This window comes from Coregonus lavaretus (assembly GCF_964263955.1).
Source record: "Coregonus lavaretus genome assembly, contig: HAP1_SCAFFOLD_334, whole genome shotgun sequence".
Classification (NCBI taxonomy): Eukaryota; Metazoa; Chordata; class Actinopteri; order Salmoniformes; family Salmonidae; genus Coregonus; species Coregonus lavaretus.
Genome location: NW_028160098.1, coordinates 346,012 through 370,950, shown reverse-complemented (window position 1 = coordinate 370,950; position 24,939 = coordinate 346,012). Strand labels below are relative to the sequence as shown.

General features: G+C 44.0%; 2 protein-coding genes across 2 annotated transcripts in view; one reads left to right on the top strand and one right to left on the bottom strand.

The window, feature by feature from the left end:
- The window catches only part of LOC311122154 (uncharacterized protein), a gene marked incomplete at both ends in the record, with an annotated part of 314,006 nt that overhangs the window by 137,647 nt on the left and 151,420 nt on the right, over positions 1 to 24,939 (bottom strand). The gene's annotated exons all lie outside the window — the stretch shown is intronic.
- LOC311122161 (tripartite motif-containing protein 16-like) lies at positions 1,715 to 24,268 on the top strand (the record flags this gene model as incomplete). Its single annotated transcript, XM_084196559.1, has 6 exons — positions 1,715 to 2,296; positions 2,710 to 2,805; positions 22,279 to 22,512; positions 22,601 to 22,760; positions 22,886 to 22,945; positions 23,081 to 24,268. 6 exons carry the CDS (start codon positions 1,715 to 1,717, stop codon positions 23,593 to 23,595), a joined length of 1,647 nt encoding a protein of 548 aa, XP_084052685.1. The 3' UTR covers positions 23,596 to 24,268.

Genomic DNA, 24,939 nt, shown 5'->3' with positions numbered 1-24,939 from the left:
TTTCAGTTATAGTTTTGACTTAAAGGGATACTTCAGGATGTTGTCAATGAAGCCCTATATTTATTTCCCCAGTCAGATGAACTTGTGGATAACATTTGTGGTGACAGAAATTGACTTAGGTACAAGGTAATTAAGTAAGATGACATACAGTTAGTCTTAAAGGTACTAAACGTAGTTATTGTGTGAAGAAGATATAATGAAGAAAACATTCTGCCAGTAAAACTTCATTAGAACAGTGTGTCGCACAAGTTCCTCTTTCTGGTCCTCTGTCTAAACCAACTGTTCTAGGCGGAGTGCCAAAACAGCTTCTGGGTGAGGGGCAGCATCCTGTTGTTGATCCTCTGTCTAAACCAAATGTTCTAGGAGGAGTGCCAAAAGAGCTTCTTGACAAGGGGCAGCATCCTGTTGTTGAGATAGAAGTCACAACAGCTCAGCATTAGGGTTGAAAACTGAGATGTGTCAGTTCTCAGAACCCTGTTCCGAGAACTGAAACAACACCCTGATCTCTTGAGTTTGTAAGTGATTGCCCAGTAATTATGCTCTGAGGAGAGATAGGTATTTATTTTGCCTTTTCAATGCCATTTCAAAGTGATTTGTGAAACATTTATTTTTAATAAAACTCCAGGACATTTTCCTGTTTAAACCGGTCCTTTGCCTCCAGTGTCCTGGTCCTAAAAACCCCCTGCAGACAGATTATTCTACTACCAGGGATGGGTAGAAATTACTACATACAATTACAAAATACAGATACAAAATACCATCAAGATCAATGTATCAAAATAAACTACTAAATACTTGTATTTTGTAATGTATTTCATTCAATGTAATGTATTCATTTTAAATACAAAAACACATTTGCAAGTAACCGATCCGAACACCAACAACATTCTCAGAAACAGTGACAAAACCTTTTTTCTTGCTATGACAGTGATACTGTATTTTGCTATCTACCTTAGTTGAGCAAGTCACTCTGGATAAGCTAAATGACTCAAATGTAAATGTATATGTGAAAATGAACATAAGAAATTAACTGCAAAGCACACTGGGTATTATTTTTGGCCTTGTTTCGGGGCGGAGCTCTTTAGAATAATACTCAGCATGCTTTGCAATTATTCATTTTTACATTTACATTTTAGTCATTTAGCAGGGCGAATTTCAATTAGTGCCTTCATCTTAAGACAGCTAGGTGAGACAACAATATATTACAATCGTATCAAGTAAATTTTCCCTCAAAAAAGTATTTATCAACATTTTCCCATTTACATTTATATGTAATTCATTTAGCAGATGTTATTATCACACCATAGTGCTATCAGACTTCTGATGCCATTACAGGGTGAAAGGGGGGGCCACAAGATGTGAACCGCTATAAAAAATGGCAGAGAAAACGATTTACTATTCTGAATGTACAAAATACAAAATGCATTGGAGTGTAGTTAAGCCCAGTGTAATTCAAATGACAAAATATTCAGAAGTAATTAAAATATGTATTTCAAACATAAATACTAACCATCTCTGCCTACTACCCAACACTATGTCACACTTCCTTATCAAAGAAACCACACCCCCTCTACATACAGAGTACACAGTCAAGTAGGAAGCCACTTCCTGTCCTCTGGTGTAGAGGTCCATGAAACAGAAAGTCATCTTTGACACTGAACAGAAAGTAATCTTTGACACTGCCATTGCTTAACCTACGGGAGAGAGCACAAAAATGGCAGAGAATCAGGAACTGTTCTGTTGCTCCATCTGTCTGGATCTACTGAAGGATCCGGTGACTACTGCCTGTGGACACAGCTACTGTATGGGCTGTATAAAAAAAAACTGGGATCAGGATCGTCTGAAAGGTGTCTACAGCTGTCCACAGTGCAGACAGACCTTCAGTCCAAGACCTGTTCTGAAGAGAAACATCGTGCTGGCTGAAGTGGTGGAGAAACTGCAGAAGACAGGACTCCAGGCTGCTCCCCCACCTGCTCTGTGCTATGCTGGACCTGGAGATGTGGCGTGTGATGTCTGCACTGGGACCAGAAAGCAGAAAGCCCTCATGTCCTGTCTGGCTTGTCTGGCCTCTTACTGTGAGACTCACCTCCAACCTCACTATGAATTTCCTGCTTTGAAGAAGCACAAGCTGGTCAAAGCCACCACACAACTACAGGAGAAGATCTGCTCTCATCATGACAAACTGCTGGAGGTTTACTGTCATACCGATCAGCAGTGTATCTGTTATCTGTGTACAATGGATGAACATAAAGGCCATGATACAGTGTCAGCTGCAGCAGAGAGGACTGAGAAACAGGTAAGACCAGAACAACTTGTTGGTGACTGTCTGATAAACAACGAATTAAAGATACAGTAGGAACTAAGGCTGTTTGAATATGAGATCATTCAAGTGATATCGATCCTCAGCAGAACAAATATGAACACAAACCTTGATTATATAGATATGCTAACCCAGAGTCTCCAAATGTATCACCATTTTCTAAAGTCAAACACCATTGTAATTTGTTATCAAACACCCAATCAGCTCCCCTGTTTTGTGCACTGTTAAAACTATAATCATTCACATAACAATATAATAATATAATTTCACACAAACACTTCCTCAACATGTTAATCCCTATCTTCTATGGGCCCTATGTCCCATTACTATACTATTGATCTACTGGACAAATAAAGCTTGGTAGCTCATTGAAGAGTGATTATCCACAGAGGCAGCTGGGGATGAGTCAGCAGAAGGTCCAGCAGAGATTCCAGGAGAGAGAGAAGGAGCTGAAGGAGCTCCAACAGGCTGTGGAGTCTCTCAAGGTGAGTATTGTTGACCAGAGGAGAGGCATCATTTCACTTCTCTCCTCCAGTCAGAGAGAGAGAGAGGGGCCCCTATCCAATCCCACTGACCCCACCGTTGGGAACAGGCTGTCTGGACCCCTTTCAGAGAATAGACTGCTTAATGTAACCGGCGGGATATGAACCCGGGTCTACTGAGGGAGAAACCAATATCTTGACCGTTACACCAAAAGGACATTCCCTATTGGGCTGAGGGCCGACTGATTTTGAAGTCGAAGGCGGGGCTACCTCATCACAAAACCTTGAGAAATCATGACTGACTCATGTCCCCTATACATTAACATGGAGCTCTCTCTCTCTCTCAATTCAAATCAATTCAAAGGGATTTATTGGCATGGGAAACATATGTTTACATTGCCAAAGCAAGTGAAATAGATAATAAACAAAAGTGAAATAAACAATCAGAAATTAACAGTAAACATTACACTCACAAAAGTTTCAAAGGAATAAAAACTTTCAAATGTTATAACTCAAGTGCAAACAGAGTGAGCCATTCGCCAGACTGAGTTCTGGAAGTGAAATGGAAATGAATGAGGGAGAGTTAAGTGAGGTAGAAGGTGTGGTGAAGAGCTCAGAACCAGAGCCTGGCATCAATGGACATGATAAAGAAGAATCTGGTGCAGTAGGAGTTACATTGTAGGAGAAAGTGGATCCATACCTATTGGCAGATCCATTTGTGGTTTCATGTTGGGTGGGAAAAGAGTTGGGTGCAGTTGAATCAGTGAAGGTAACCTGTAGTGGACTTGTGATATTTGTTTGTGTTTCTTCTGACCAGAGGGAGTGGGCGCTCCGTGTCACGCAACTTGGGTCAAGATCTGTTTCTTGCTTTGCTCTTAGGAACAGGGCACCATTGAAATGAGTGATTTCTGGGGTAGCGTTAAGTGTGGAGGTGGAGCAATTCAAGTTTAAGCTTCCTGGTGTTTGTACTGCCCGCCGTTTGGTGAAACACAGACCAGGTGGTGAGCGTGGTGAAACAGAGGAGTCACTGTCAGTCCTTTTGAGTTTTGAGTCTTTACCCAACAAAGTCATGTTAGGATATATCAGTTATCCTGTTAGAGCTTTGTGCCGAATCCACTGTGCTGATTCAGGTGCAACGTTTATGGTCATGTTGCAGCAGTTTGTAGGAGGGAGATCCAAGATGTGGGAAGTGTGCAGGAGGGCATGGGATAGAGGATTGTGTAGTTTCGGTGGATAAAGTTGTGTGTGTCAACTGTTGGGATGCCAATGTTGCTGGGGATCGGAAGTGTCCGGTGCAAGAGAGGCAGGTTGAGGTGGCTAGAGTCAGATTAGTGCAGAAGGTGTCGTATGCTGAGGCAGTGAAGAAAGTAGAGGAGGATGGGTCAAGGGTGAGAGATCCTGAGAGGATCCCTGTGAGTAGTAGATCTGTGCCAGCAAAGAGGGATAGGCCAACGAGTGATATATGCTTTAGTAAAGTTAGCTTCTTAGAGTTTATAGCAATGGTTATCAACTATACCGCAGAAATGGAATGTCAATCACAGAAAATGGATATTGTGATGGCAGCTGCAGAGAAGTATTTGGGCATACAAGATTAGACTTCAGAAGAGTTACAGGGTGTGTTGAGTTGTGGTGTCCCGTCCTCCCAGGCCGTTGGCATGGTGCAGGAGCAGATAGGGTCAAAGTAGTGGAATGGGGTAGTGGGTATTTAATGAGTGTAGGGTTAGTTGGAAGGTTTTTAATTAAATGTTCCTTTCCCCTTTTCCCATTTTGTATCACAAAGTAAAATAGATTTATATTATAGTCCAGTTGGGGCGGTAATGCAACACATTGGATGCCAACCGCCGTTAAACTCCAAAGAAGAAGAACCGTTATATTATGGCTATGTACAGTGTTGTAATGATGTCTCTGTCTCTCTCATTCATTAACTTTCGCGGTAGTTGGTTGTGTGGGTCTCTGGTTATGAATAGGGTGCTGACAGACAATTGTTGATGGATATTTATAGAGCTCTGATCAGGACGACAATTGATTACTGGTGTACAGTTTATGGAACAGAGGTAAAGACTTGGCTTCAGAAGCTGGACAGAATCCAGTATATAGCTTTAAGGATATGTATTGGTGCATTTAAATCAACATCTGTATGTGCCTTACTAGCGGAGGCAGGAGAGATGCCTTTGGATATACAGCGTAAAAAATGGTCATTATCTTATTGGGTTGAAAGGCTGTGAGGTTGAGCATCCCACTGCTACTGTTCTAGATGACTGTTGGGAATATACTAGTAAACAAGGCAGTGGTTTTGGTTGGACAGTTGGAAAGCTTGCTGATGAGAGTGGTTTGAGGGAGTTGGAGGTTGGCCCTTCTGTGGTGATAGGGGATGTTCCTCCATGGTTACTCCCAGACCCTGTTGTTGATCTAACCTTGGTAGAGAAAAGGAAAGATTGGTCAGAAGTCAGTGATATAGTGAAACTGGTTGACAATTAAATTGGTAGAAGATTTTATGCTTTTTTACCGCTTTTCACAGATGGATCCAAGGACCCAGATAGTGGGCTCACAGGAGCAGGCGTTTACGTTCCTGAATTTGATGTGCAGATATGTAGAAGACTAACATATGAACTGTCAGTATACTCAGTTGAACTGAAGGTATTAATGTTATTATGGAGAATTGAGAGAATGGGTTTAGTAGTTAGATTCTGCTGGGTCCCAGCACATTCGGGTGTGGAACAGAATGAAATTGTAGACCAGTTAGCTAAAAGAGCTTTGAAACGAGATATAATTGATATCAATGTTCCACTGGGTAGAGGTGAGGCCAAATGTAAGATCAGAGCCATTTTGATAGATGTGTGGCAGAAGAGATGGTACTCTGAGCACTAGGGCCGGCATTTATATGAATAGTTGACAGTTTTACAGAAAGGTCGATGGACCAAGATTCAAAAATCAGATTAGGAAGGAAGATGTGGTGTTTACTCAATTGCGCTTAGGACATTGTACATTGAACTCGTCATTACATCTGGTTGGCAAGCATGTGAATAGTTTGAGTGTGGAGGGTATGGTCGATGAAACGGTGGAGCATGTGTTGTTATTTTGTTGTTAGTATGTTGAAGAGAGGGAAAGATGTGTAGGGCCATTGGGGTTGGACGGGGTTGGGGGGTTTTGGAAGGGATTTTGGGGATGGGGGAGGGTCTATTAGAAGTTAGTAGGGCTCTTCTTTATTTTCTCAGAAGTACTGAGGTAGGCAGGAGGATTTAAGAAATGTTGGAAACCGTGATTGACCACACACTCCAGCACAGTAGGTGGCGGCATGCACCTTTAACGTTGGTTTGTGGACTGCCATTATATCATAGAAGAAGAAGTTGGTTGTGTGAGAGATTTGTGGTTCGTGAGGAGGGCTACTATTCTTTTTTCTTTTGGTTCTTGCGTATTTTCTGAATTTATTTTCTCATGGTTGAGGGTTTGTTTATTGGTTTCCACTGTTTATCGTTTAGAGTTGAGGGGGGAGTAGGGGTAGTTTGTTAGGGCGGCGTGATGGCCTCAACCGAGTGGAGAAGAAACGCTGTCGCTTCGGGTGCGTTCCGGAGAAAGGTGTGGAGGAAGTGTTGCTCATGGTCAGCGAACAGGTTGGAGCAGAACATCTGCACTCTGCATCCAGAATGAACAAGGTGGTGGTTGTGTTAATGAAAAAGGTTTGTCTTGTTGTGAGTGGGATTTTTGTGAGGGGTGTGTTGGTGCAGATTTCGCCTCTTTCGACAAGAGTTGTGGTTGCTAATCTGCCTCCGTTTATTACTTACGAACAGACCGCAAGTAGTTGGTTAGTTTAGGTAAATTTAAAAATAAGTGGTTTTCGTGTGCTCTCTGCTTGGTGCCAAGCGGAATCCGTTAAACATGTCTGTTTTCGTAGACAATTGTTTGTTTCTTAACAAACTTCAAGGTTACGCAGGGGAAGGGTGGAACGCAGGGTTTGCTAGCACAGATAGTTTTGGGTGTTTCTAGTGTGGGGATGTAGGGCATAATGCTAGTGCAGACAAGCGCGACCAGCCGGCAGCGGGGGCTAGGACTAGGCTGGACACAATACATTTTGAACGCCTTTTTCTGATAAAACTACTTAATTACATCCGCCATGGAGCCCAGTTTCATAATATTACCATATGTCCCAGATGCTTGCAGTAGTTTAGAAATAATAGGGCATGTTTCACCCTGCCAGCTCCTATTAGTTGTATTGAGCTCTGTGGCACCAACTCGCCTAATGAAAGTTCTATTCCCAGCCCATTGTTCTGGGTCACAATGCCAGCTTCACTATTGTTGGTAATGAGACCAGCCCATATTAACATTGTAGCTTTACCTCAGGTAACTTATTATTAACAAGGTTATGACTACTTTGTGAGCAAACTCACTGTTCACCTGGGTACACGTTGTGGTGACCCACAGTGCTACGTGTGGTTGGGGCATAGCAATCAAACAATTAAAATTTTCTGGTCATGGTTAATCATATTTTATTACAGAAAAAGGTGTATAACCTAAACAAAACGCATATCCATCCTCTTTTTCAAGATGTGGGCGATTTAAACAGCCAGAATACATTTTTTCAATTAAGAAATAACCGTAAAAAATTTTTTTTTTACATTTAGTGTTTCTATATTACTGCTGGGTAATTTGATATGCGTCGACATCTGTAAGTTCGTAGTCATTGAATTGAGCGAATGCTGCGCAGGTTCACTGAGTTGTAAACTAAATGGATAGGTGTAGCTCATTGATTTATAGATCTGACACAGTTGCTGCCTCAGATAATGAGCCTAGCAAGTGTCGTGAATGAGGTATGTAGTACCCACAGAAGGCCACAGGGAGGAGCAAGAGAGCTATAAACCTATTCATTTTGTGTTGCTTTAAATACCCTAAACCTAACAATCAATCAATCAAATGTGTTTATAAAGTCCTTTTTACATCAGCAGATGTCACAAAGTGCTATACAGAAACTCTACATTTACATTTTTTACATTTACGTCATTTAGCAGACGCTCTTATCCAGAGCGACTTACAAATTGGTGCATTCACCTCATAGTCAGTGGGATAACCACTTTCCAATAATTACATACAACAACCCACGATAACTTCCTACAATACCTAACTATAATCTAAATACATAGTTTTAGCCTTACTCGACAAAGCCCAAACTATGTATAAAGCCAAGCTTACCCGAAGACCTCACCCGACGACGACCTCACACAACAGGTATCAAGGGCAGGGTATTGAGAAACGTTCACCCAGTTCTCCTCTGAATCATTCAGATGTTCATTGGCAAACTTCCGACGGCCCTGTATATGTGCTTTCTTGAGCAGGGGGACCTTGCGGGCGCTGCAGGATTTCAGTCCTTCACGGTGTAGTGGGTTACCAATTAGCCTTAACTCTAACCCCTAACCCTATTCTAGGGTAGGGTAGCCTAGAACACGTTTAGAAACTATTTTAGTAATAATGTTATGTAGTACTAAATAGCATTTATTGTTATTTTTTAAATAAAACCTATGTAACCTTTATTAGTCATTTTTATTATATGTATTATTGCAAGGCAGAACACTTGATAAACAACACATTTGTTTTATTTTTTAAATGTGGTTTGAACTGGGTGTGACCTAGTAACCTTTGTGAAAGTCTAGCAATTGGCATGTCATAGGTGGGGCAGGTTTGAGACTGATCTACAGAATTAATAAGAAAAATACACTTTTTTTCTCAGCTGCCTCACCAATGTCTTTACGTGAATTAATAACTTTTAATTGCTAAATGTTTCCAATAGATGGCTGCATAAGACCACAAAGCATCAGTTATAGGCTACAAGCATAAAATAGCATGCAACCAAAGACTATGTCCTATGATTTTCTAAAAAGGTCACTCATTACTTTACAGTTAGTGTTGTGTCAATTCCTGACTACAAGCTATACCGAGCACTCAAGCCTAAATCCACCCAGGGTGCTCAAAGCACTCCCAACCTGCAGGGGGCAACCATGCAACCGGAGCTGTTGAAACCAACCACCAGGAAGTGCTCTGGGGACCATATTAATCTGCGCACCCACAAGCAGTGCATGTGCATGGCATCGAAATGTTTGGTAAAAGCTTACTTGGCTCTCACTCATTCCTGAGAAGAGATACCAATGACCACAGCTCCTGATCATCCAAAGACGCAACTGGTAGGACAGAATGTGTTGTGAATTCATGCTTCTATATGCCCTTTTGTTTGGTTGTAACATACAATACAATTATTAATTAAATTAAATAGTGAAGACTTCATTATGTGAACGTAGAACTTGACAGTAACGTTACTATAATCATGTGTATTGTTAAATGTTTAATTATGATATTGATATTTAATTATTAACTTGCAATGATCCTAGGTTAATCTAAATGATGAAATGATTGTTTGGTTAGGTTTGAGGATTCAGTAACATTAGTTTATGCTTATTTTTGAGAAAGTGGAATTGAGAGTTATTTGTAACTAATCCATGGGTTTTTGTTTGTGTGTTTTGAAGGTTATCAACCTATTCTGTTCCATCTTTATGACAATAAAAAATCATAAAGTGAACAGTTTTGAGTTGTCCTTTGCGTTCATCAAGGATAAAGCCGTTTTCAAGTTTGGGCAGAGCTGTGGTCAGCCAGAAATCACGCACAACTTGACAGTTGATAACCAGCGTGGCAGTGAGGATGAGGATCAAAGGGCTGAAGTCAAGCTGTCGACGCAAAGGAAGAATTGCCTGTGAAACTCTACACCATGGCCAAGGAAACTTTTGGGAAAACAGTCAAGCAACTGAAGCAAGAGCGGACCTTAGCCAAATCTGCTTTCACCAGACAAGTGAACTACCTGAGTAAAGCTGCAGCTGGTATGATTAAGCATGAACTACAAGAGGAGTTCAGCAAGCTCAGTTCCCTGGCTAGAAGTGTCGGTGATTCAAATGATGACTACGCGGCTGGCCTACTGGCTGAAGCGGGAATTAAGGGAGATGAAGAGGTCAAGCTCGACAAGGACCAGCAGGCTGATCTTGAAAGGACGATTGAAGAGTGCGACATGAAATTGGAGGAAATCCGAGAGGCAGTCCAATTCAACCTCTGGCCAAGATACGGTAAAGAGGAGGTAGACTTTGCAATCCAAGAAGCGGAGAAAGCCTGTGACAGAGCCAAAGAAACTCCCGTCACTGCTATTAACAGGGACGGCTATGAACTACAGCTGGAAAGAGCGAGGAAGCTAATCCATGATGCAAGTGAAAGCCTGAAAGACTGGGAAAAATGGGTCCCACACGATGAGACTGCAGATCTGAAAAGCAGAGTAAAAGATCTGAGAATATTCGGCAGTAACCTCGAGGCCAAAAGAACAGAATTCCTCATCGCACAGAGAATTGCAGAAGAGGACAGAAGACCTACAGAGCTTCAACCAAGAGCAGTCCCACAACCAGTGGTGAGAATAAAACCAACCAGTCTACCTAAATTCACTGGGCTTAGGAGGAATTTCCACAGATGGAGGAAAGACTGGGAGAGCCTGCAAAAGCAGGGAGAGCCGACTGGTTCAGTGGAGGTGAAGAAGTTTCAACTTCTTGACAGTGTGGACGAGAGAATAGGTAGAGACCTGCGCCTGTCATCATATAACAGTGCTGAAGACATGTTTAGAGTACTCCAAAACCGGTATGGAAACAAGCCAACAATTGCTTTGGAGATAATTGAGGACCTGGAGAGGATCCCTCCTTTAAAGTCACACCAACCAAGGAAGGTTATTGACCTGATTCAAGCTGTGGAAAAGGCCCTGAATGACCTCACGGAGCTCGAAAGCAGTGGAGCCATAAAAAATCCCCTTGTCATCAGATCCATAGAGAGCAAGCTGCCGGATAACATGAAGAGGGACTGGCTGACATTCATGGTCAACCCAAGAAATGGAGTCACACCTGACAATCACTTCGACAGCCTTCTAAGATTTTTAAAGACACAAGAGGACATACTGGAGAAACTAGACCAGTTGGGTGTAAGTGGAAAACCTGAAAAGAAAGCTACGTACCCGGAGAAGCGGTATGCTTCCACAAGGTCCACGAGAAAGGGAGGATGCGTTGTGTGTGGAGATGAAAAGCACCGTGAGAAGATTTTCTTTTGTAAGCAGTTCAAAGAACTAAAGCCTAGTGAGAAGCTGAATGCTGTCGAAAGACTGGGAGCATGCAGAAGATGCCTCAGATGTCATGGAGAGGATGAGGAATGTACGGACACTTACCTTTGCAGAAACAGAGACTGCAAAAGAGGAAGCTCCTCGGATCACCATTTCTTTCTCTGCCTTAAAGGAGGGGCTAAGAGGAAAGAATACGTGAAAGTGGAAAAACCCAGCACCAGGAGGCAAACATTCACAGAGGAGCAAGAGAGATTAATACGTGAGCTCACCCCGGACATGGCAGAAAAATTCAGGAATGCTTTCACCAACATGGCAAAATCACACTGCACTGGAGGAAGCCTTCCTGGGGTAATGGACTCAAGCACACGTGAATTACCAGTTATTCTTATGCTTCTCGAAGTAACTACTAACGCAGGGCAGAAAATTGGAACTCTCATTGACTTAGCATCAGACACCAACTACATCACTCACACAGCCGCCAGGAGACTGAAGCTTCGAAGTGAAAGGATCACACTAGTCGTCCATGGAGTTGGAGGCATGGCCATGAAGGTGAAGACCAAAAGATACTTACTCAAGGTGAGAGTCAAGACACCAAGAGGCACGGAGAAAGCTCATGAGCTGATCTGTTATGGGTTGGATGAGATTGCAAAAGTTCACAGAGCAATCAAAGCACAACACCTCAAGAAGTTCTTCCCCGATACCAACCTGGAAGACCTTCACAGACCAGAACATGTTGAGCTTCTCATAAGCCACCGGGAAGGAAGACTTGCTCCACAGAGAGTAAAGGTAGTAGGAGATCTTGTCCTGTGGGAGAGCCCTTTAGGAAAGACCGTTGGAGGAGCACATCCAGACCTCTGTGAAGTAGTGGACATGGCCCTGCACAATTCTGAAACTCATTTTGCATGATCTATGAGAATCACAGCAGTAAAGTATCAAGAAATTGCTGAGATGCAAGAATCTAGAGCTGAAACTAAAACCACTGTTATTGGCAAAGAGTTCTTGGACTGGTGGAAGTGGGACAGCATTGGTGCGGCCTGTGAACCCATGTGTGGAGGATGTCGTTGTGGTAACTGTCAACCAGGAGGCAAAGACATGACTCTTAGTGAAGAAAGAGAGCTTGAGATAATCAGGCAAGGTCTCAGTTACGTGGAGTCAGATGTGCATAGTCAGGAGCCTCACTGGGACACAAAATACCCTTGGATTGAAGATCCAAGTTCCCTGCCCAACAACAGAAGCGCAGTGGAAGCCACGTTTCTGAGGACGGAGAAACAACTCAAGAGAGAACCAGATTGGCGTGCAGCATACACAACTCAAGTTCATGAGATGGTGGAAAGGAAGGCAGCAAAGAAACTCACTAGAAAGATCATTGCCGACTGGAAAGGTCCAGTATGGTACGTCAGTCACTTGATAGCACCAAACCCACACTCTGTAACTACACCTGTCCGACTGGTATGGAACAGCAGCCAGAGGTTTAGAGGAAGCAGCATGAATGACCTTCTTCTGAAAGGGCCTGATGTACTTAATCCTATTCGAGCAGTACTGCTAAGGTTCAGGAGAGGAATCCATGCTGCTCTCGGCGACATCAAAAAGATGTACAATTCTGTGTGGCTCGAAGACCTGGAGATGCACCTCCATAGATTCCTCTGGAGAGACGGTGATGATGGGGACATTGAGGAATATGCCATCACCAGGGTCAACATGGGCGATCGACCAGCAGGGTGTATCGCACAACTAGCCATGAGAGAAACAGCGAAGTTGCCCATGTTCACACATCTGAAAGAGGAACGGAGGGTCCTTGAAGAGGATTCCTACGTAGATGACATCCTGACATCCCATAATGACCTGGAAAAGCTAGACGGAACCACCAAAAAAGTCGAAGAAATCCTAAAGGCAGGTGGATTCTTCCTCAAGCCGTGGGTCCGATCAGGCCAAAGTGGGAGGCAAACATCTACATCAGAACATCCAACATCATCAGATGAAGTCTTCATCCTCCCCAACCAAGTGAGAGAAGGAGACAACAGAGCCCTTGGAGTTGGTTATTTAGTCGAATCAGACAAACTGTACCTCATGACCTCGATAAACTTCTCAAAGAGACAAAAGAAGATGAGGATCAGTCAAGATCTCGTTGGAGAGGAAGTGAGAATGAAAACTCCAAACCCACTGACCAGAAGGCAACTGCTTAGCCAAGTAGCTAGTTTGTATGACCCAATAGGCCTTGCAACACCTGCCAAACAGAAAGGAGCCATTTTAGTCAGAAAAGCATTCCAAGAAACTGGAGGCAAAGCTCTAACAAGAGACACATGGGACACACCTCTGTCTGAGAGACTTAGAGGAGAAGCAATTCACCTGTTTGAGGAATACAGACACCTCAACCAAATTACCTTCCATAGAAGCCTGACTCCAGTCAAAAGGATTGGAGAACCCTGGGGAATAACATTCTCAGATGGGAGCGACCAGAGTTATGGAGCAGTGGCATACTTCAGGTGGGAGACCGAGCAAGGCATCCTGGTCCGACTTGTTGAGTCCAAAGCCAAGCTTACACCACTTGACCAAAAGGGAGAACCAGTGAAGGCTGAAGTCTGTGGTGCTGTGTTCGCTGCAAGACTCAGGAAATACATTGAAAAGCACAGTCGGATGCAAGTAGGACGTTGGATCCATCTGTTAGATAGTCAAACTGTGCTGGGTGCAATCCAAAGGGACAGTTATGGGTACCAGACCTTTTTTGCAAACAGAGTGGGAGAGATCCAGAAGTCCACATCAGTTGAGGACTGGAGATGGATTCCAGGTGAGCAAAACATTGCTGACCTCATGACAAGAGGAGCAAACCCAGAGGACCTCAAAGAGAACTCTGTGTGGCAGAACGGCCCAGAGTTTCTGAAACGACCTGTAGAGGATTGGCCGACAAAGTCAGCCAAAGAAGTCGCTGCAGATGCCAAAGAAGGCATAAACAAGCTCCAAAGGAAATGTTTTACAGCAGCACTGACCCGAGCGCAGGTGGGGAAAAAAATCCAACATGCTCCACGTATACCAATATCTCCAACCTCTGACAAAGGTAAAGACCTGCAAAGCAGCCCTAATGGAAGAGGGCACCAAATCCAAGTCCAAAGACCACCTTCTGGTTATTCAGTGGGGAATATCCTTAACATCAGCAAGTTCAGCAGTTTAACCAGGTTGACAAGAGTCATTGCCTGGGTGTGGAGAGCTGCCACAAGGTGGAAAGAAATGCTAGCCAAGACCACCACCACAAGCAAGCCAAAGAAAAAGGAAATTCCTTCAGCTCTTGAGATCAAGTCCAGAATCAAGAAAGCTACACTTACCATCATGGAGTGTGAAGATGCACTCAGGGATCTCTTCCTTGCAGCCCAAAAGGATGTAACCTGGCCAGACACCACACTCAGCAGGCTTGCTGTGGTCAAAGAGGGAAACACTGGACTCTTGCTCTGTGGAGGAAGATTCCAAATCTTTAATGAAGAAAAAACTGCAGTACCAATCTTGCCCTGCACGTCATGGGTATCCTCCCTTCTAGCTCAAGAAGCCCACAAGACAAATCATGAAGACATCGCAGGCACACTCCTCCGGATGAGAAGGAAAGCGTGGGTGGTAAGAGGCCGGAAACTAGCTCAAAAGATCGTTGATAACTGTGTGACATGCAGGAAACTTAAGGCCCGGAGATGCCAACAGATCATGAGTGACCTTCCATCGGAGAGAATAACACCAGCCAATCCTTTTGAGTACACCACAGTGGACTTATTTGGACCTTATGAAGTGAAGGATGAGGTGAGAAAGAAGGTGAAACTTAAGGTGTGGGGAATTGTCTTTTGCTGCATGGTGTCAAGAGCTATGCACACAGACCTTGTCAGCGACCAGTCAGCTGAAGGCTTCCAAAGATTTACGGCACTGAGAGGGCATCCAAGGAAATTGTGGTCGGATCCTGGAAAAAACTTTGTCGGAGCCAGACCTGCCCTCAAAGAACTCTACATGTTTCTGGACCGACTGGAGAAGTCGAAGCTTGAAAACGACGTTTCCAAGCATGGCACAGAATGGAGCTGGAGGATCCATCCAGCAGACTCACCTCACAGAAACGGAGCTGCTGAAGCCGCTGTCCGAACTGTGAAGCGGGCTTTACACAATCTGGGAGGTAATGGAGTCCTCACATGGGGTGAATTTCAGACTTTCCTTTATATGGCTTCCAACCTTGCCAATGAGCGGCCTATTGATGCCAGGACTCAGAGCAGAGAGGACTGTGTAGAATACATTAGCCCAAATTCACTTCTACTCGGACTAACCGGACCCAGAGGAGATCCAGGGACCTTTGACTTTGAAGGTTACTCCTACAAGAGATTAAGAACCATCCAAACAGAAGTTGACCGATTCTGGAGGAAATGGAGTCAGTTAGCCGGACCAAACCTGTTTGTCCGGACCAAGTGGCACACTGCTCACAGGAATGTGGCAATTGGAGATGTCGTCTGGCTGGCCGACCAGAACGCCTTGAGAGGTCAGTACAGGCTTGCCAGAGTTATTGACGTTAACACTGACAAGAAGGGAATTGTGAGGGATGTATATCTCCGATCCGTCCCCAGCTACCCAGTCGCAACTGTGAAGCCCACTAAAAAGATGGAAAAAGATTCAATCAAGATACCAGCAACAGTTCTTCACAGGGATGTCAGACGGATAGTTTTCTTGCTTCCAGTTGAAGAGCAGCAGCAACAGGATCAAAAATAGAGTAACTGAATCCGACACATCACAGTTCTGTGTGACCTCCTTGGGTTGAAGAACCAGGAGGTCAAGTGGGAGGTGTTGTGTCAATTCCTGACTACAAGCTATACCGAGCACTCAAGCCTAAATCCACCCAGGGTGCTCAAAGCACTCCCAACCTGCAGGGGGCAACCATGCAACCGGAGCTGTTGAAACCAACCACCAGGAAGTGCTCTGGGGACCATATTAATCTGCGCACCCACAAGCAGTGCATGTGCATGGCATCGAAATGTTTGGTAAAAGCTTACTTGGCTCTCACTCATTCCTGAGAAGAGATACCAATGACCACAGCTCCTGATCATCCAAAGACGCAACTGGTAGGACAGAATGTGTTGTGAATTCATGCTTCTATATGCCCTTTTGTTTGGTTGTAACATACAATACAATTATTAATTAAATTAAATAGTGAAGACTTCATTATGTGAACGTAGAACTTGACAGTAACGTTACTATAATCATGTGTATTGTTAAATGTTTAATTATGATATTGATATTTAATTATTAACTTGCAATGATCCTAGGTTAATCTAAATGATGAAATGATTGTTTGGTTAGGTTTGAGGATTCAGTAACATTAGTTTATGCTTATTTTTGAGAAAGTGGAATTGAGAGTTATTTGTAACTAATCCATGGGTTTTTGTTTGTGTGTTTTGAAGGTTATCAACCTATTCTGTTCCATCTTTATGACAATAAAAAATCATAAAGTGAACAGTTTTGAGTTGTCCTTTGCGTTCATCAAGGATAAAGCCGTTTTCAAGTTTGGGCAGAGCTGTGGTCAGCCAGAAATCACGCACAACTTGACAGTTAGCTATATATCTCGTATTAGGCCTGTGTTGCTTTTGGGAGAGCAACAAAATATTACTCTAGCAGGTATTGAACCCCGGCCAAATAATCACTAGTCAGATGTGCTAACCTCATCCCTAGTAAACATGCGTTATGAAATCATCTTAATATCTCATATATTCCAGCCCACCAATAAATCATGCAACCATCGCGGTTAGAATATTTACCTCAACATGCCCCTCGCTTGTGCTAGAAGGCAGAGTGCTCGCTGCCGCTGACGGCACAAGCTTTTTGCGGGGCTTGTTGAGTTGGCTACTTGTTCGAGAAGGCAGAGTGGCTCTGTGCTGGTTGATGAATTTGACAATGAATTTACTAGAAAAATACATTTTTGTCGACCAGAGGTGACTGAATTAATGTTCGCGCTTTTTGATAATCGTTATAGTAATGAGGTATAATTTTAAAACATGAGCATAAAAACAGGTAATAATAAACATGAATCATCATTATATTACTTCACAGTAATGTGTTTTCAGTCCTTCCTCTTGCGTTAGCAGTGTGGAAAGGGACAGTAAAAAGCTCAGGCAGGAGTTTTCCTGTGAGGGGGAGTGGTGGTGTATCCAGGGAGAGAACTAAACTAATCTTCTGAAATGTCATTCATGGTCTTATGCTGCCATCTATTGGAATTATTTAGCAACTGCAGTAGTACCGAATAAAGTGTATATCCTTACTAAGTGAATCCTTACTAAAGTAGTAATTACTCAAAATTGCTAAATATAAAATGTTCTAGTTCATTTGATCACTTACAACCATAAAATAACAATTCATAGCATAACAAACAATGAAACTGACATAAACCGAAAACACCATACATTTAGTTAATTATCTAAAAAATAATATATATATATTTAGATGGGTGACATTATCTGCCAAAGTAACACCCCCTTAACATATAAACAGACACTGGACACAGACACTGAAAATGAGCTTTTTTTTATATAAATCTGGTAGTTCTCAAAAGAGCCTTTGCTTTGCTGAGCAGTTAGTTTTCAGGAGTGTGCTGCCTACCTGCCTTCAGAGGAGTCTGTCTGTGAATAATGTAAAGTTAATAAGTTATTGCCACGCTTTCACAGAGGCCTAGTTTACATTTACATGTGAGTCATTTAGCAGACGCTCTTATTCAGAACGACTAGGGTTAAGTGCCTAAATCTGTTGATGTACAAGGGTACAGATTTCTCACCTAGTCGGCTCGGGGATTCGAACCAGCCACCTTTTGATTACTGCCCAACGCTCTTAACCGCTAGATTAAGAGCGTCTGCTAAATGACTCACATGTAAACTAAATGTAAACAATCCACAAAAAGGTAAATGGTCGTAGATAAATGGTAAGCTGGTTAAATAAAAGACTGCTCTTAGAACTTTCAGACTGCCATTGTTTTGGGGAAATAGGGACATGTCTGTCTATTTCACCAATTATGTCAAATAGATGTATTAATTTTAATGGTTTGAAGTTCTACATCATTTTAATCAAGATAAACTATTATTTCTAATGATGTAAGTTTGGGCAGCGTATTGCTGGTAGTTAAAACGTCCCAAAAACAACATGTACTCCTGGAGCTCTGAGGTCGTCCCATTGTTTCCATTAGGGGAAATATAGGTATATCTCTTTATTTCACAAAATATCTCACAATGGTATATTTCAAGTCAGACTCCATTTTAATCAGGATAATCTCCTCTTTCTAATGACATCAGGTTGGCCAGTGTACTCTGCTGTCATCGATCGCTAGACCAGAAATAGTCAGAAGTTTAAAATAATTCCTACTTCCTGGTAATGCAGACATAAGCACACTTGGCACCATCGAGGTGTGGATGTTTACTTTCTACACCAGTTGTTATTTATTACTTATGTTTTTCTGTTTCGTCATAAGAACAGATTGTAGTGGTAAAATAAAAAGGTAGACATTTTTTGGTGCCATTTAGGGAAAATTGAATTCTAAGGATCATTCCAGTCAGAAGAGGCTCAGTGATGGTTCGCTTCAATTCATTTGCTTTGGCCTCAGGCTAGTGTTCCAGCTCAGCCAATGTTCTTTGGCCGTTTTACAGACTTCAGTGAATTTTGACTTGTTCTATTGTCCAGCCTACCAGGACTCAGGGGGCAGAGGCTGGGAGGAGAGTAGAGCAGGGTAAAGTGGTGGTGGTACCAGGAGGGAGTAGAGTAGAGCAGGGTCAAGTGGTGGTGGTACCAGGAAGGAGGAGAGTAGAGCAGGGCCAAGTGGTGGTGGTACCAGGAGGGAGGAGAGTAGTGCAGGGTCAAGTGGTGGTGGTACCAGGAGGGAGGAGAGTAGAGCAGGGTCAAGTGGTGGTGGTACCAGGAAGGAGGAGAGTAGAGCAGGGTCAAGTGGTGGTGCGCAGGCCGTGGAGAAAGCGGTGGTGGGGAGGTTGCAGCTGGGCTACATGAGCTGAGGCAGGTTTCTGTAGTAACAGAGACTCCGGTGGGCGAAGGCTTGGTGGGCTCATCCCAGGAAATATTGCCTGTCATTGGGGAAGAGGCACTGATCAGGGGGAAGTGCAGGGGGGCAGAGACTGGGGAGGAGGAGGACAGTACCTTGCCAATGGAGGAGGAGGAAGAGGGGGGAGGTGAGTCTGCGGGAGCGGAGGACAAGGCGGTCTCGTTTTCAGACGGCTCATTGGATCCAGAGCTGACAGCCAGTCAGGCTGAGGGCCCAGTATATACGGTGAGAGAACTTTCTAGGTTCCTGATGGAGACTAAAGGGGAAAAAGAAGGTTCTGCTGGAGTCTTATTTTATTGATCCTGGAAGGTTTGTAAGGTCAGTACAACACGTGATGAAGAATGAGGGGTTTAGTGTCCTCTCACCCAGGAAGCGGTATAGGCTGAGAAAATGGGTCATGGGTTCTTAAGGGCATGTCTTCAGAATCTGCTTAAATGGATGGTTTTTTCTGGCATGGCGGCTTTCTGGGCTTCTCTACTGGTTTCTGATTGTGGTGATTTCCCTCCCACCTCTTATGGAGATTTCACGGTTAGACTTCCTTAACATGAACGGCGGCAGAGACTGGGGGAATATGTCAAACCAAAACATTTAAACGTGATTATTTTAGCAAGAGACACACAGTGATGTGATTAATGAAGTGTATTGGGGGTCTGGTGGAAGGGGGCGCAGGTGCTGAGCCATGGCACAAATCTTAGTGCAGGGGTAGCAAAAGAGGTGTGTAAGGGTAGGTTGTTAGTGGTTAGAGCCAAAATCAATGACCTTGTCTTTGCTTTCCAAAATGTGTCTGCACCTAGTACAGGGCTCAGTTCTCTGTTTCACCAGGGCCCAGGCAGGTGTCCTATTGGAAATTCAATGTAAAGCTCTTACAAGATGTCACTTTTTGCTCAAACTTCCAAGGCTTTTGGGAGAGGTGGGGACAGCAGAAGGGGGAGTTTGAGTCTCTCAGTCAGTGGTGGGACGTAGGGAAAGCACAGATTCAGGTTTTCAGTCAGCAGTATACATATTTTTCCTCTTCAGAGGCCAGGAGAGTACTGGGGGAGCTTGAGCGGTTCATAAGTGAGGTGGAGGTTGAGCTGGTGGGGCAAGGTAGGGTGGAGCTACAAGATAATCTATCTGAACTACGCAGGGACCTAGTGGCTTTCATTTCAGAGAAAGCAAAAAGGATCACTTGTAAGAGCTAGTTTTTCCATGTTGAGGGAGATGGATGCTCCCAGCTCTTTTGGGTTGGAGAAACAGAGTGGGGAAACCAAGAAAATCCATTGTTTACGTTGGTCTGATGGGTGGGTAACTTCTGTTGTGGGGAGATGAGGGAGCCTGATGGGTGGGTAACTTCTGTTGTGGGGGAGATGAGGGAGCCTGATGGGTGGGTAACTTCTGTTGTGGGGGAGATGAGGGAGCCTGATGGGTGGGTAACTTCTGTTGTTGGGGAGATGAGGGAACCTGATGGGTGGGTAACTTCTGTTGTGGGGGAGATGAGGGAGCCTGATGGGTGGGTAACTTCTGTTGTGGGGGAGATGAGGGAGCCTGATGGGTGGGTAACTTCTGTTGTGGGGAGATGAGGGAGCCTGATGGGTGGGTAACTTCTGTTGTGGGGAGATGAGGGAGCCTGATGGGTGGGTAACTTCTGTTGTGGGGGAGATGAGGGAGCCTGATGGGTGGGTAACTTCTGTTGTGGGGGAGATGAGGGAGCCTGATGGGTGGGTAACTTCTGTTGTGGGGAGATGAGGGAGCCTGATGGGTGGGTAACTTCTGTTGTGGGGAGATGAGGGAGCCTGATGGGTGGGTAACTTCTGTTGTGGGGTAGAGGAGGGAGCCTGATGGGTGGGTAACTTCTGTTGTGGGGAGATGAGGCCGTGGCTGTGGAGTTGTACTCTGATTTATAGAGGGCAGAACCCATGTGATCCTGGGTGTTCTCAGGTTCTGCTCACAGACCTTTCCAAACTCTCTCTGTCACAGAGTAATCAAATGGACATTTCCCTGGCCTTTCACAAACTCTCAGCTGCTGTCTCTCAGACGTGGATTTTTCTAAACAATTCTGGGGAATTATTGGACAGGACTTGTTTTGTGTGTTGCGTGAGTGCGTCGGGGTGGGGGAGCTGTCACTAAGCTGTAGACGGATAGCTTTTAGTCTCCAACCCAAACAAGTAGATTTGAGCGACTTAAAGAACTGGAGGCCTGTGGCATTGCTCTGTTTGGACTATAAGGTCTTTACCCAAGGTCCTCGCTAACAGACTGAAGTTCCACCTGGACTCTATTGTACACAAGGACCAAACGTACTGTGTACCAGGACGCTCAATCACAGACAATCTGTTCAGAATCAGGAGAAAGCCTTTGATAGGGTGGACTATGAATATCTGTTTAATGTGTTGTTTTGGTTGTGGGGAGAATTATGTGGCCTGTGTTCAAATGTTGTATGCTGGGGCTTCATGTATGGTCAAGGTGGGGGGAGGGCTCAGTAGGCCAGTCTGGGTAGGGAGGGGCATTCACCAGGGATGCCCTCTGTCAGGGCAGCTATACACTCTTGTTATTGAGCCCTTTCTGGGCCTGCTACGCAGGAGGCTACAGGGAGTGTGGGAGCCAGGCATAGGGTTGGGAACAAGCAGTGTCAGCATACGCTGATGACGTCTGTGTTGGTTAGGGATGAGCAGAACCTACAGGCCCTGGAGAATAGTTTGAGGGTGTACGAGGGGGCGTCGTCTGCTTAGTTAAACTGGGGCAAGAGTGAGGCTCTGTTATGTGGGGCATGGAGGGACAGGGCACCTCTGCAGCTTCCAGTGGGGTTGCAGTGGGGCTGTGAGTGGCTCAAGATGCTTGGGGTGTATCTGGGCTCGGAGGGGTGGGTTAGGAAGAACTTGGAAGGAGTGTCACAAGCGGTGGTGTCGAGGCTGACAAAGTGGAGGTGGCTCATCTCCCAGGTGTCATACAGAGGGACGGTGCTGATCATCAACAACTTGGTGGCATCCTCTCTGTGGCATAAATTGGGAGTTGGGGAGGGGTGTCCGTTTTCTGCAATGACAGACTGTTCATCATGTTTTTTCTGTGTTGCCAGGGTAATGCCATTACTGTTGACGCCTTAGGGTTGAGGTTGAGTTGTACAAAATGATCAACAGTGTGGAGATGTTTCAGGAGGTATAGGGGCTCAGGGGGGCTGTCTGTACAGCTGGAGAGGAGGGGTTGGATGGACGGTTGGAATGTGGTGCTGGAGGTTGTGGTGGCATGCAATGTGTTTTTAGGAGGGGGGGTTAGTGTAATGAGGATGGCTCATTAAAGTAAGACAAGTCAGTCTCTCTCTCTCTCTCTCTCTTAACAGTGCTCTGCACAGGCAGCAGTGGTGGACAGTGATAAAATCTTTACTGAACTGATCCGCTCCATTGAGAGAAGGCGCTCTGAGGTGAAGGAGCTGATCAGAGCCCAAGAGAAGGCTCAAGTGAGTCAAGCTGAAGGACTCCTGGAGCAACTGGAGCAGGAGATAGCTGAGCTGAGGAAGAGAAGCACTGAGCTGGAGCAGCTCTCACACACAGAGGATCACATCCATTTCCTCCAGGTAACTCAACTGCCTTGATACATGTGATATGAAATTAAAACTCTCAATCATTTGGTTCTGCTCCCTCTCTCTCTCTCTCTCTCTCCAGAGTTATCAGTCTCTCTCCAGTACCAGTGTATCTTCAGACTTAGCCAGCATCGTTGTCCTTCCTCTTCAGTACTTTGGAGGTGTGAGTAAGACTGTGTCTGAACTGAGAGAGAAACTAGAATACTTCCTTAAAGGAGAATGGACCAAGATCTCCACTACAGGTGTGTTGAAAATAATAAGAACATCAACTTTAGACCATTGAAAGTTCCCTACTAGTCATATACATGTGGAATATGGTATGATGATAACATTCCCTCTCTCTGTGAATGTGTTTGTGTGTCTGTAGTGAAAATAGTGGAGGTTCTACTGCCTCCAGAGCCCAAGACCAGAGAACAGTTCTTACAATGTGAGTCTCTTTATTCTGAAGTAACTAACAGTCTCTTTTTACTGACACTCCTAACAATCCCTCTAGAAATATATAGCAATAGTAGATCTATGGTTCTAACTCCCCTCATTGGTCTCTGCTCTGCTCTTCTCCCAGATTCCTGTCAGCTCACACTGGACCCAAACACAGCACACACACGCCTCTCTCTGTCTGAAGGGAACAGAAAGGTGACACGTACAGGCCAAGTCCAACCATATCCTGACCATCCAGACAGATTCACCAACTACAGTATGGTTCTGTGTAGAGAGGGTCTGTCTGGACGCTGTTACTGGGAGGTGGAGTGGAGTGGGGAGTATGTTGTTACAGCAGTCTCATATAAAGACATCAGCAGAACAGGGACAGATGGTGCATTTGGAGAGAATGATAAGTCCTGGAGTTTACAGTGTCATAGAGGTAGTTATTTGTTCAGACACAATAATGTTGTGACTAATGTATCAGGCCCTCAGTCCTCCAGAGTAGGAGTGTACCTGGATCACAAGGCAGGTACTCTGTCCTTCCACAGTGTCTCTGACACAATGACCCTCCTCCACAGAGTCCAGACCACATTCACTCAGACCCTTTATCCTGGGTTTTATCTCTATAATGGTACTGCTGAGCTGGTTAAACTGTAGTATGGTCCACATATATACCAGTCATGCTGGTGGTGATGGTCCCCAGATGTGATGATTCATTCTGCTCTGTTTTTATGTACAATGATTTGATTGATTTGATCTTCAGAAGATGTTATGAATTACAATTCAATGCATTCATATTTTTTTAAGTGCAATGTTTTAATCTTATATATTCACATTAATTATGATGTATGCTGTTAATGTATGTTGGTTGTCATTCAGAACCATTGAAATGTTTTCTCAATTGGTTCTCTGTCTCAATGTAATTTTCCTCAGTATCATGGAACAGGTAGTGTTACTTACTTGCTAATTGAACTATATGGGCCGTTTCCCGGACACAGATGAAGCCTAGTCCTAGACTAAAAAGCATGTTCAATGGAGATGTCCAGGAAACCGACCCTAAGTTTGGCATCTTTTATTCTCCCATACTGCTCAGTCAAGCAACATTAAACCTGTCCAGCAGGTGGTGCTATTAACCCAACAATAAAAACAGCACATATCTTGACTTGCCACTCAGTATATCAGTAATGTTCAGAATTGTACTTTAATATAATTGGAGATTTATGGTATTTTTAATCCACTATCTAGAGTCAGGAACAGATGAAGTTAGGTCTTCTACTGTTCAGTTATTAAATATGATTCATGGTGATGGGAAATAAAAAATCCATCCAGTAGTAGTTTTCCTTTGCTATTTATTCCAAGGTGTGTCTTTAACTTGTAAATATATTGTGTTGAAGCTGGCATGTGGTGTGGATGATAGAATAGAGTGAATAGAGGAGAGAAGAGAGGAGGAGAGGAGAACATCATATAGAAGACAGATAAGATAGAGAGAGAATTCATACCCAGGGGAGTTACTGACTCTGGCCCAAATGACACCCTGTTCCCTACGTAGTGCACTAGGCTACTTCTGACCAGATCTAAAGTAGTTCACTACATAGGGAATAGGGTGGAGATTGGAGATGTGTGTGTGTTTAACTTGTAAATGTGTGGAAGCTGGCTAGTGGTGTGTCTTTAACTTGTAAATGTGTGGAAGCTGGCTAGTGGTGTGTCTTTACCTTGTAAATGTGTGGAAGCTGGCTAGTGGTGTGTCTTTAACTTGTAAATGTGTGGAAGCTGGCTAGTGGTGTGGGTGATAGAATAGAATGAATAGGGAGGATGGGAGGGGAAATGGGCAGATATATAAGACAGATGAGGGAGAGAGAGATTTCCATACAGGAGTTACTGACTCTGTCCCAAATGCAAATGACACCCTGTTCCCTACGTAGTGCACTAGGCTTCTTTTGACCAGATCTAAAGTAGTCTTCTAGATTTTACATGTTTTCTCCCTGTCATTAGAAAATGACA